This window comes from Hemiscyllium ocellatum, chromosome 12 (genome assembly GCF_020745735.1).
Source record: "Hemiscyllium ocellatum isolate sHemOce1 chromosome 12, sHemOce1.pat.X.cur, whole genome shotgun sequence".
Lineage (NCBI taxonomy): Eukaryota > Metazoa > Chordata > Chondrichthyes > Orectolobiformes > Hemiscylliidae > Hemiscyllium > Hemiscyllium ocellatum.
The window spans coordinates 83,122,343-83,134,361 of record NC_083412.1 but is presented as its reverse complement, the minus strand read 5'-3'; the positions used below and the strand labels follow the sequence as shown (position 1 = coordinate 83,134,361).

Genomic DNA, 12,019 nt, shown 5'->3' with positions numbered 1-12,019 from the left:
AACACACTTCAGTTCAACACCAACCAGAAGATGATGCTGTGAACTGGCATAATTGGCCTAAACCCCCTACTACAAAATTGTTCTGTAGCCATCAACGAATCCCTCTGCCTGGAAGCCATCAGATACCTAGGGGCGGCACGGTGGCACAGTGGTTAGCACTGCTGCCTCACAGCGCCTGAGACCCGGGTTCAATTCCCGACTCAGGTGACTGACTGTGTGGAGTTTGCACGTTCTCCCCGTGTCTGCGTGGGTTTCCTCCGGGTGCTCCGGTTTCCTCCCACAGTCCAAAGATATGCGGGTCAGGTGAATTGGCCATGCTAAATTGCCCGTAGTGTTAGGTAAGGGGTAAATGTAGGGGTATGGGTGGGTTGCGCTTCGGCGGGTCGGTGTGGACTTGTTGGGCCGAAGGGCCTGTTTCCACACTGTAAGTCTGATCTGATCTAACTGGATTGATTGTAATCTTGTTAGCTTATTTCAGCTTCTGCATCCATATCCATGCCATCATTGCCTGTTTCCACCTCTGCAACATCACCTAACTCTGTCCCACATCTGCCATCAGCTGCAGTGGGCATTATTTCTGTCTTTGTTTCCTCCAGTCTTGATAGTTCTAATGGACTCTTGGCTGGCATTACATTTTAAAGTCTGGAAACTTGTACTCAACTAAAACTCTACTGCTTCTGTCTTAAATTACATTTATCTTGTTTGCTCACCACTTCGGTCCTCGCTAGCCTATATTTGTTCCTTGTCAACTGATGTTACAATTTTAAAATCCTCATCCCTGTTTTGAAATCCATGGCTTTTCCCACTTCGTACGTCTGTGATTTCTTACTGCCACGAGACAGAATACAGGAAAGAGATAGAGTGCTTGGTGGTGTGGTGTGAAGATAACAATCTGTCCCTCAACGTCAGCAAAGCAAAAGAACTGGTCATTGACTTCAGGAAGCAAGATGGAGGACAAGCCCCTATCTGCATCAATGTTGCTGAGCTGGAGATAGTCAAAAGTGCCAAGTTCCTCGAAGTGTTGATCACCAACAATCTGTCCTGGTCCACTTATGTCACAGCCAAGAAACCAAAACAATGCCTCTACTTCTTCAGGAGGCTAAGGAAATTTGGCATGTCCATAAAGACTCTTACCAATTTCGATAGATGTACCACAGAAAGCACTTTATCCAGATGCCACTGTGACAATAATCTCTTCTAACAGGCAAAAGAGACAAAAGCTTAAACCCATGTCAGAACAGATTCAAGAACAGTTTCTTCCTCATTGTTATTAGACTTCTAAGCAGACCTTTCAAATATTAAATTTAATTTAATTGCTTGTGCACCTTCTCTGCAGCCACAACTTGTATTCCTTGCTCTGTTCTATTACCCTAATGCATTTTGTATGGTATCATATGCCTGTACTGCACACAAAACAAAACTTTTCACTGTGCTTACGCACGTGTCACAATAATAACTCAAATCAATACAAAAAGAGAGTCACATTCCTCTAGTCCTGTACCTTTATAATTTCTGATCTTAATTACTCCAGATTCTATGGCTGTGTCTAAGGTTACCAAGGCCCAATGATCTGCAATTCTAACCCCAAAACATCACTGCCTCTTTACACAGCTTCCTTCCTTAAAAACCTATCTTTTGATCTTGCTGTTTGGGAAAATTGTGGTGTTATTGGCCTAGCAATCCAGAGGTTTTATCTAAACATTTAGATGTGCGCTGCTCCGAAAGCTTGAGACTTCAAATAAATCTGTTGGCCTATGAGCTGGTGTCATGTGACTTCTGACCTTGTCCACCCAGTCCAACACCAACACCTTCACATGACCAACCAGAAAATTAAAATGATAACATAAATAACATTATAAAGATGAGTGCATCCCGAAGACACATGGACCCCTCTTTCAGCAACAATAATGTGTAGTGCTATTGAAATAGTGAAGTTCCTTTTTCCTCATGTATAATTCAATTTTTTAAATTTATTCATTGGCTGTAGGCATCACTGGATGGTCCAGCATTTAATGCCCATCCTTAATTGGAGAAGGTCATGGTGAGCTGTCTTCTTAGGTTGTAAGAATACCAACAATATGGTTAGGAAGGGATTTTGACCCAGTGATGGTGAGGAAATAGTGATATATTTCCAAATTATGCTGGTGAGTAGTTTGGAGGGGAACTAATAGTTGGCAATGTTCCCAGGTAGCTGCTGCCCATGACATTTTAGGGATAAGAGATCATGGATTTGGAAGATGCTTTTGAAGGAACTTTGGTGACTTACTGAAGTGAATCGCGTCGATGCGATGCACTGTTGCACTGAGCATCAGTGGTGAAGGGAGGGAATGACTCATGTGATATTTGGGGTCCAAATCAATCAGGCAGCTTTGACCTGGATCATGTCTACTTCATTATTGTTGGGGCTGCACTCACTCAGGGTGTAATCCATCACACTCCTGACTTTGACATGCAGATGGTTGACAGGCTTGCAGCTGAGAGGAAGGGAGTTATTTGCTGCAAGATTCCTAACCTGTGACCTTTTCTTGCAGCCATAGTATTTATATGGCTTGTGCACTTCAGTTTTTGATGTTGGTAAACCCCAGGATGTTGATATTGAGGAGATTCAATGCTAGTCATGCCATTGAATGTCAAGAAGTGATAGTTAGAATCTGTTTGAATGGAGATGGTCATTGCCTGGCATTTGTTTGATGCAGATGTTTCTTGCCACTCATCCTGGATATTACCCAGGTCTTGCTGGACATGAATATAAACATGCTTCTGTGTCTGAGAAGTCATGAATGATACTGAACATTATGCAATTGTCAGTGATAATCCCCATTTTGTTGTCACGATAGAGGAAAGATCACTGATGAAACAGTTGATGATGGCTAGGCCTAGGATACTATCCTGAGGAGGTTCTGCAAAGATGTCCAGGGGCTGAGGTGGCTAATCTCTAACAATCACAGCTATCTTCCTTTGACTAAGTTATACTCCAACCAGCGGAGAGTTTTTTTCCGTTGACACCAATTTTGCTAGGGCTATCTGAATGCCAGACTCAGTCAAATATCGCCTTGATGTCAACAGCAGTCATTCTCACCTCACTTCTGCAGTTCAACTCTACTATCTATGTTCAGATGAAGGCTGGAATGAAGTCAGTGGCCAAGTGACTCTGGAAGAACCCAAATAATTATTAGTGAGCAAATTAACACTTTGCTAGTGCTGCTCAGAAAACTGTTGACAACCTTTTTCATCACTTTGCTGGTGATTGAGAGGAGACTGATAGAATGGTAAATTACTGATTGGATCTGTTCTGTTTTTTTTTGTTGATAGGCACACCCAGGCAATTTTACACATTAATATAGCACAAAGAATGCTGGAAATTTTAGAAAAAGAACAGAAATTGTTGGAGACACTCACTGACCCTTAACTGTACTCAAACTGTTAGTTCTGCTGTCCATCTACAGATACTGCCACACCTGCTGACCTTATCCAATAATTTTTGTTTTTGCTTCAACTGTACACTTTGTTGAGTAGAAACCCAGTGTCATCGCTGTACTGGAACAACTGGGCTCCTAGCACAGCTAGTTCAAGAGCACAAGTCTTCAGTACTATTGCCAAACTGTTGTTTTCAGAGCCCGTAGACTTTGCACTCCCAGTGACTTCAGCCATTTTATGATATCTTTTAGAGTGAATTGATTTGGTTGAAGATTGGCAGGTGTGATTCTGGGGACCTTCGGAGGAAGCCAAAATGGCTGATTTGCAGACAAAGGGGTAGTTTCTCAATGTAGAGTCATAAAGATGTACAGCATAGAAACAGACCCTTTGGTCCACCTCGTCCATGCCGATCAGATATCCCAACCTAATCTAGCCCCACCTGCCAGTACCTGGCACATATCCCTCCAAACACTATCTATTCATATACACATCCAGATGCCTTTTTAAATGTTGCAATTGTACTAGCTCCACCACTTCCTCTGGCAGCTCATTCCATATATGTGCCACCCTCTGTGTGAAAACATTGCCCCTTAGGTCTCTTTTATATTTTTCCCCTCTCACCCTAAACCTATACCGTCCTGTGTGCTGATTATACCCAGTTCTATCTCTATTCCAGCATCCTTGACTCTCTCTCCACTTTTATGTTGCCAGACCATCTTTCAGACATCAGGATAAGCTATAACTTCCTCTAACTGAAGAATGTGAATGCCAAAATAATCTCTTTTGGCAGCCAGTAAAGTCCCTGTTTCTAATTTACCTCCAAGTCCATCACCTCTTTTCAATCTTGATCAGACAGAGCCAGATGTGAATGGAATTTAGACATCCTGTTTGACTCAGCTGAGCATCTAATGTGGAATCCATCACCTTTAAATGATTGGTTGTCATTGTCCTTCTTTCTCTCTGAAGGCTACTGTTGGAACAAAAAAAGTGAAGTACCCTTTTCTAGCGTTGGAGTTTTGACTGTGCTTTCAAATCCAATCACCCACAGAGTGGTTATGAATTGGAACCTGTTGCCACATGAATGAATAGCACAGCCACATTAAAGGGGAAATTATATGTGTGAATATATGAGGGTGATAAAAGCAAGAGGATATGTAGCTAGAGTAAGATGATGTATGGTAGGGATATGATTTGGAGATGCCGGTGTTGGACAAAGTTAAAAATCATACAACACCAGGTTACAGTCCAACAGTTTTAATTGGAAGCACACTAGCTTTCGGAGCGACGCTCCTTCATCATCGGAGCGACTATCACCTGATGAAGGAGCGTCGCTCCGAAAGCTAGTGTGCTTCCAATTAAACCCGTTGGACTATAACCTGGTGTTTTGTGATGTTTAACTATGGTAGGAATAGACTTGTACAATACATAAACTAGCATAGACCTGTTGGCCTGAGTGGCCTCTATTAGAGCTATTACTGCAGCAACTACAACAGCTAGTTCAACAACAAAACAATCTCTATTGATAAATATTGCTTTTCCTGCGAAGAAAAATAGGGTAAGAGACAGATTGTGATACTGCATGTTTCAATGTGCTGTGTAACCATTTATTTAAAGCCAGGAGCATGCACCTTTGAAATGTACATTTTTATCATTGTCTACAAAACAAGTTTTGCTTTGTAAACAGTGATGGGCCAATATTTAAAAGCACTTTTTCAACTCAATGCTACTCATATGTAGCAACAAGCAGCTGTCATGTATCTCTCACTCCTATCAATGTAAAATAAAATGTTGTGAAGGCTTTTTTTTAGATTACCTACGGTGTGGAAACAGGCCCTTTGGCCCAACCAACCCTCCAAAGAGTAACCCACCCAGACCCATTTCCCTCTGACTAATGTACCTAACACTACATGCAATTTAGCATGGCCAATTCACCTGACCTGCACATCTTTGGACTGTGGGAGGAAGCCCACGCAGACACAGGGACAATATGCAAACTCCACACAGACAGTTGCCCAAGACTAGAATTAAATCTGGGACCCTGGTACTGTGAGGCAGCAGTGTTAACCACTGAGTCACCGTGCTGCTAAACTCTGTTACTTCTTCTATTCTTGCCTAGACTGCTCTGAGAAATATTGCAGCTTGGGTGGCGAGCTTGTGAATAATTTGAATTCAGGTCACTCTCAGAAATTCATGATTTGGAGATGTCGGTGTTGGACCAGGATGTACAAAGTTAAAAATCACACAAGACCAGGTTACAGTCCAACAGGTTTAGTTGGAAGTACTAGCTTTCAGAGCGCTGCTCCTTCATCATGTGGATGTGAAGGAGCAGCACTCTAAAAGCTAGTGCTTCCAAATAAACCTGTTGGACTATAACCTGGTCTTGTGTGATTTTTTTAACTCTCAGAAGGATTTGAGAAGTATGTAGATATGAAAAATAGCAGCTTTGAACATATCATTCCCTGACTAGTTATAGCAGTTTATTGCATGCTGTACTTGCAAATATTGGACCAAATTTTTTTTTAAGATTAGATTACCTAAAGTGTGGAAACAGGCCCTTCAGCCCAACCAGACCCTCTGAAGGGCAACCCATCCAGACTCATTTGCCCTCTGAATGATGCGTCTAACGCTATGGGCAATTTAGCACAGCCAATTTACCTGCCCTGCATACCTGTGGGAGGAAACTAGAGCACCCAGAGGAAATACATGCAAACACGGGGAAAACATGCAAACCTGAGGCTGGAATCAAACCTGGGACCCTAGTGCTGTGAGGCAGCAGTGCTAACCACTGAGCCACTGTGCTGCCCTAAATGAGGATATATTTTCAGTATAAATGTCACCAACACCACAAAATGTACATGTTTCACATTTGACAATATAGCTGCAGTATAAGTGCAAGTTAAACCCAAGTTAGAGTGCAGCTTGACTCCAGGTTAAGATTCCTCGATGGAATCTCATTAGCGGGACTCTGCGTTCTACGGTCTGTTCCCTGGGATACGCACCAAGACAAACATCAACTGCACCTGGAGAACTGTCAACTCAGTGAAAGATGCTTTTTGGTCTGCCTGAAACGTGTTGGTCTTCCAGAGCAAGAAGTTGACCTGAACTGAATGTTGCAGACTGACACATTCCAAGACCCAGGACTACGTGCTGAAGGACACACTAAAGCTAGAGCTCTTTTTCCTGAACTTAAATAAGCATCTGTTCAGTCATCGGACTCTCCCCATGCCTCATATGCAGGTAAATATAAACTTATACAAGTAAGAGATGCCTTTGGTTTGTTTGTTGGATAGAATCAAACTCGATTGCTTGCTTGTTTCCTCACACATTACTGTACAGAACCGAACTGTTTTAATGGCAATGTGTATATATAAAGATAATTTTAATAAATAAAGTATATTTTTGAAATTTAAGAAAAGCTGCCTTGATGGAATCTCATTAAGCTTAATCTCATTATTACCAAAAATTTATTCTAAATTCACATGACAATGCAGCAAAGAACCAAATGCCAAGTATGGACTGTAACTTGAGGGACAAAAAAAATCATTTTTCTAATGTATATTTATCTGATTTAGAATGAAGCTGTGAAGACTTGGTTGTTGAAACCTTCGTAACTCAGTGTCTTCTGTTCTGCCCTCTCTCGCTGCATGGGTCAAACTCTTGAAGCACTGTCTTCCTAAGAGCACCTGTGGGTGTAGTTTAGTCACATGGACTGGTGTAGAACAGGAGGAGGCTCAACACCACCTTCTCAAGGGCAATGAATGCTGGCTATGCTTTGCCAGCCACACTCATATCCCGTGAATCAAATAAAAACTTAATTTCTCTTTCTAATTACTTTTTAAAGGCTGCATGATTTTAGTCAGTGTTTGAGAAAGTGAACGTTGGAATCCCATTAAAAAGAGAGGATTATGTCATGTAAATGGTTATCTTGGCACATTTTGCAGCAATAAAATTAACTTTATTGAGAAAAACTACTTACTTTTTTTTCAAAAAGTCCATTAAGCCTTTCGAACTGGTTTCTAATAATACCCAATATTGTAAGGTGAGAGTCTCCATCTATTCAATCTTCAGGCAAGTAAACAGTTGTCCACACGTAGGTGTGGCTGCCATCACATTAATTGACCTTAACCAACCCCCTCACCTTCTATGTCATATCGTGCTATGATAAGCTTGAGGTATAAGTAACAATGGGAAAAACAAACTCTGAAATGAAAGCCAGGCTTATTTTAATACATATATAATTTGCATCCTATGTGCTAAGAGTTTCATATGTAAACATAAAGCATATTTCATTAAAAAGAGTTATAAATCGAGGCCATAATGTTTAATCGCATTTTTTTTTTCCTCTTTTTCACTTTTTTCTGTTTTTGTTTTGTTTTTGTTTTGGGTTCATGGTTGGCCGAGGTCAACTCGTAGTGTCAGAAACAAAAGAATATATAAATGCATAAGTTACATAATAAGTTCACAATATAAAATGCAAAATAACCTTGATTTGAATACTTATTTCTTACAAACGCACAGCGTTCGCGACTCTTCACATCTGGCGACCGCCTTGGTTTAAAAAAATGCATTTGAGATCTCCTCAGGTTTGATAGTGGGCTAGTCCTGGCCCAAATGTGCAGGATAAAGAAAAACGGTAGTAACCTCCCAAGTTTCAGGTCCCGATCAGTTTTACATCAAGCACATTCACAAGATCCCCGTTTTTTTTTCAAAATGTAATAATTCCAGACAATCCCAGTTTTCCAATTCTTAAGAGATGTATTTTTTTCCCTCGGTTATGAAGTGTTTTGGCTCCAGATTTCTGGTTTGTTTTCTTTCTTTCCTTCATATTAATGATTATGAAGACAGGTCTGTCATTTTTGATTCTTCTTTGGAGAATCCTTTTTTATATCCAATTGATATAGCCTTGTTTTTGCATGTCCACTTAAAAATCCCACAGACACCAGCTTATTCCTTTACGCCTAACTCTTCAGTTCTCCTTTTTCCATTGCCATTGCCTAATTTCTATTCCAACACATAGCCTTCTGCACATACTCAAATCCAAATGCTTGGCTCAAGCCATGCAAAGTAAGAAATCATTGTACCAAATCATACAGTCTTGTCCAACAGTCTCCCACAATTTTGTTTTTAATATACTTCGATGATAAATCCTGTTAACAAATAAATTCCAGAAGGTATAAATATTTCATTTCAGACAGCCAGAGTTTAACTGCTGAAGAAGATCCAAGACGTTACACTTCAGGTATCTGATTTTGAGATTCGACTATTACATTATTTCTGACGTGCTTTTCATTCTCTTTCCATGTGTTGATATTTGTTTCTTAAATTCCACAATCTTATTTCACACGCAACACACATTGTCTTTCTAACAATTTGTGTTGTCGTTCCTGATTTTCAGCAGGGATCAGTCGATCCTTAGATCTTCTTTCAGTTCATACACTCTCCATAAAGTTCTCCTCTTTTTAATAATTCAACTCCAGTCAGTTAGCCAGTTATAATGTCTTCAACAGACAGACGTCAAGCTTATTTCTATATGTCAACACACGGTTTTACCTCTTCCTGTATTTGAGACATCACATCTTTGGTATTCCTGTATGGTTTGAGACTATACTTTGTGTTTTTTACCTCCAATTTAAATTCGTAGTTTTTAACCCAATGCTCCATTCCCAGAGCAGTAACCCAAGTCTTAATTGAAAAAAAAAATGAGCATTGTTCAATAATATGTTCCAAGGTGAGATGGCATGTGGGTGGACGGATGTCTGGCATTTGGATAGATACCTCCAGTTGGAGAATTCCAGTATGGACTCGGAGCTGCAAAGAAACTAGAGGATGTCACAGGTAGAGCAGGAGGGTGAGGAGCCACAAAATTCACCTTTTGCTGGTGTGCATGATAGGTACTCATATACGAGATATCTGTTGGGTACTTGTACATGGAAGACTCAGGGGGGTGGGGTTGCAGAGCTTGTGCAATCCCATGGAAGTCAAATTTGTAAGCGTAACGCTTACCGTGGACTTTGGTCATGATGTTCTTGTCGTAGTAGTAACGCAAGGCCCTGCTCAGCTTATCATAGTTCATGTTGGGTTTGCTCTTCCTCTCTCCCCAGCGTCTTGCCACTTCGTCTGGGTCTGTCATTTTGAACTCTCCATTAGTTCCTTCCCAGGTAATGCAGTTAGCATTGGAGCTGTCAGACAGAAGTTCCAACAAGAACTGCCACAGCTGAATCTGCCCACTTCCTGAAATGAAATAAATATATTTTATGTTAATTCATGGAAAATCATTTCCAAAAAGACTTTTTTTTTTGGTTGAGATACAAAGGTGAGTGCCATGGTCAAATCATGGAATTTCCTTCCTGCGGGTATTGTGGGTCAACCTACAGCATTTGCCCTGTAATGGTTCGAGAATGATGTGGAGGAGCTGTTGTTGGACTGGGGTGTACAAAGTTAAAAATCACACGACACTAGGTTATAGTCTAACAGGTTCATTTGGAAGCACTGGCTTTCAGAGTGCTGCTCCTTCATCAGGTGGTTGTGAAGCAGTATCATAAGATACAGAATTCATAGCAAAAGATTACAGTGATTCAATGACGACACACACACACACACACACACACACACACACACACACACATATAAGTTTGGGGAGTGAATCTTTACTTGCAGAATTATATTTTATTTTGCTCAAGAACTGCATGAATCTATGTAAGATTCTGTAAATCCCTTTTTTAGAAATAGAATCAGTCTGAACATTGGAGCACAGACAGCCTCACACAGGGCACCTCACACCTTCAATGCATTATCTGGGTCATCATGGCACCTATTGTTAAAGTTCACTTGAGAATGTAACTTTAAGAAAGTTCTGGAATTTACATATGAAAGAACTGAAACCAACATGTCTATTCTAAAAGATGAGAGACTTAACAAACAATCCAGGTCTTTTTCAATACATAATTTCAGTTACATCATTCTGTAAACCTTTGCTATAAATTCTGTGCCTTATGATCTTATACTCCACAACCACCTGATGAATTAGCAGCGCTCCGAATGCTAGTGCTTCCAAATAAACCTGTTGGACTATAACCTGGTGTTGCATGATTTTTAACAGTGATACAATGATACATTGAACAAAACTAGATTGTTAAGTCCTTCATCTTTCAAATGGATTTGCTGGTTTCAGTTCATTAATATGTTAACCCTAGAACTTCTTTTAAGTCATGTTCACACTGCACAACAATCACCAAGCAGGGGTGTTTCCTCCCAGTCGGGACACACTTCAGCAGTCAGGGACATTTGGCCTCAGATCATCAGGTAACCATCCTCCAAGGCAGACTTCGGGATACACAACAACTCAAAGTGGCCGAGCAGTGGCTGATAGCCAGGTTTGGTGCCCATGAAGAGGCCTCAAGCGGGACCTTGGGTTCATGTCACACTACAGGCGAGTCCACTACACTATACACTCTCTCTCACTCACACACACAAGCAGACCCTCTCTCATACACAAGCTCTCTCTCATACACACAAACATACACCTCCCACACACACACCCACGCACACACCCTCTCATGGCCTTATAACCCAGCACACTCACACACACATTTTACCAAGCTTACACAAATTCAAACACACACTCTCTCATGTGCAGTCATTCACACACATGCACTCACTCTGTCTCTCTCTCCTGCACGTGCATACACATGTAAGTTTATGGGCTGAATTCGTATTTGCAGAATTATACTTGCGGATATCTTCTATTTTGCTCAAAAAATGCAGAAAAAAAATGCAGGGAGTGAATCCATATAATACTTGTAAATTCCACTTTGGAAATAGAACCAGTCTGACTCAAGATTGGTCTGACTCACTCCTTTAAGGCATTGTCTGAGTTTAGATACCACATTTTGTTATAAAACTTTAAATTATCTTGAGAATGTGACTTAAAAGAAGTTCTGGGATTAACATATTAAAGAACCAAAACCAGCAAACCCATTCTAAAAGATGAAAGACTTAACAATCTAGGTTTGTTCAATGTATCATTGTATCACTGTAATCTTCTGCAATACATTCTGTGTCTTATGGTCCTGCTTCACAATCACCTGATGAAGGAGCAGTGTTTTGAAAGCTAATGCTTCTAAATAAACCTGTTGGACCATAACCTGGTATTGGGTGATTTTTAACATGGTTCAAGAAACCAGCTCTTTTCAAGGGCAACTAGAGACAGGTAATAAATCCTGGTCCAGCCAGCAATGCTTATGACTCACAAGTGAATAAGAAATAAATCAATAAATGTTCACATGAGAGATAAAGTAGACCAGTTTCCATACTACTTGATGTAGCGGATGGAAACTGAGTAAAATAAGGAGTTCCACAATACCGAGGCCTTGGGAAGATATTATGATAGGACAATCAATATTGAAGGTAAAGTGAGGAAGACAAATGAAAGAAGAATAATTAATTAAGAAGTACATTAATTCTTACTCTACTTCCTTTTACTGAACTTTATATCGAACTTACCTGGGTTTGCAAGACGGCTGCTTGTAGGCCCAAGAATCTGATAAGGATCTGTGAAAATCATAAATACGTATTAATATACTGATCTCTTTCTGAATGAAGG

The 12,019-nt window shown here is 40.5% G+C and overlaps 1 protein-coding gene across 12 annotated transcripts in view; it reads right to left on the bottom strand.

Annotated features, from left to right (window-relative positions):
* Nucleotides 1–7,623: 7,623 nt before the first annotated feature.
* The window catches only part of erg (ETS transcription factor ERG), a 269,582-nt gene continuing 265,186 nt past the window's right edge, over nt 7,624–12,019 (bottom strand). For all 12 annotated transcript variants that reach the window (XM_060833787.1, XM_060833786.1, XM_060833790.1 and 9 more), the window contains 2 exons: nt 11,920–11,967; nt 7,624–9,648 (listed from right to left, as the gene is read on the bottom strand). In XM_060833787.1, coding sequence (XP_060689770.1) covers nt 9,128–9,648; nt 11,920–11,967 — 569 coding nt within the window. In that variant the 3' untranslated portion in view covers nt 7,624–9,127. The remainder of the gene's footprint in view (nt 9,649–11,919; nt 11,968–12,019) is intronic.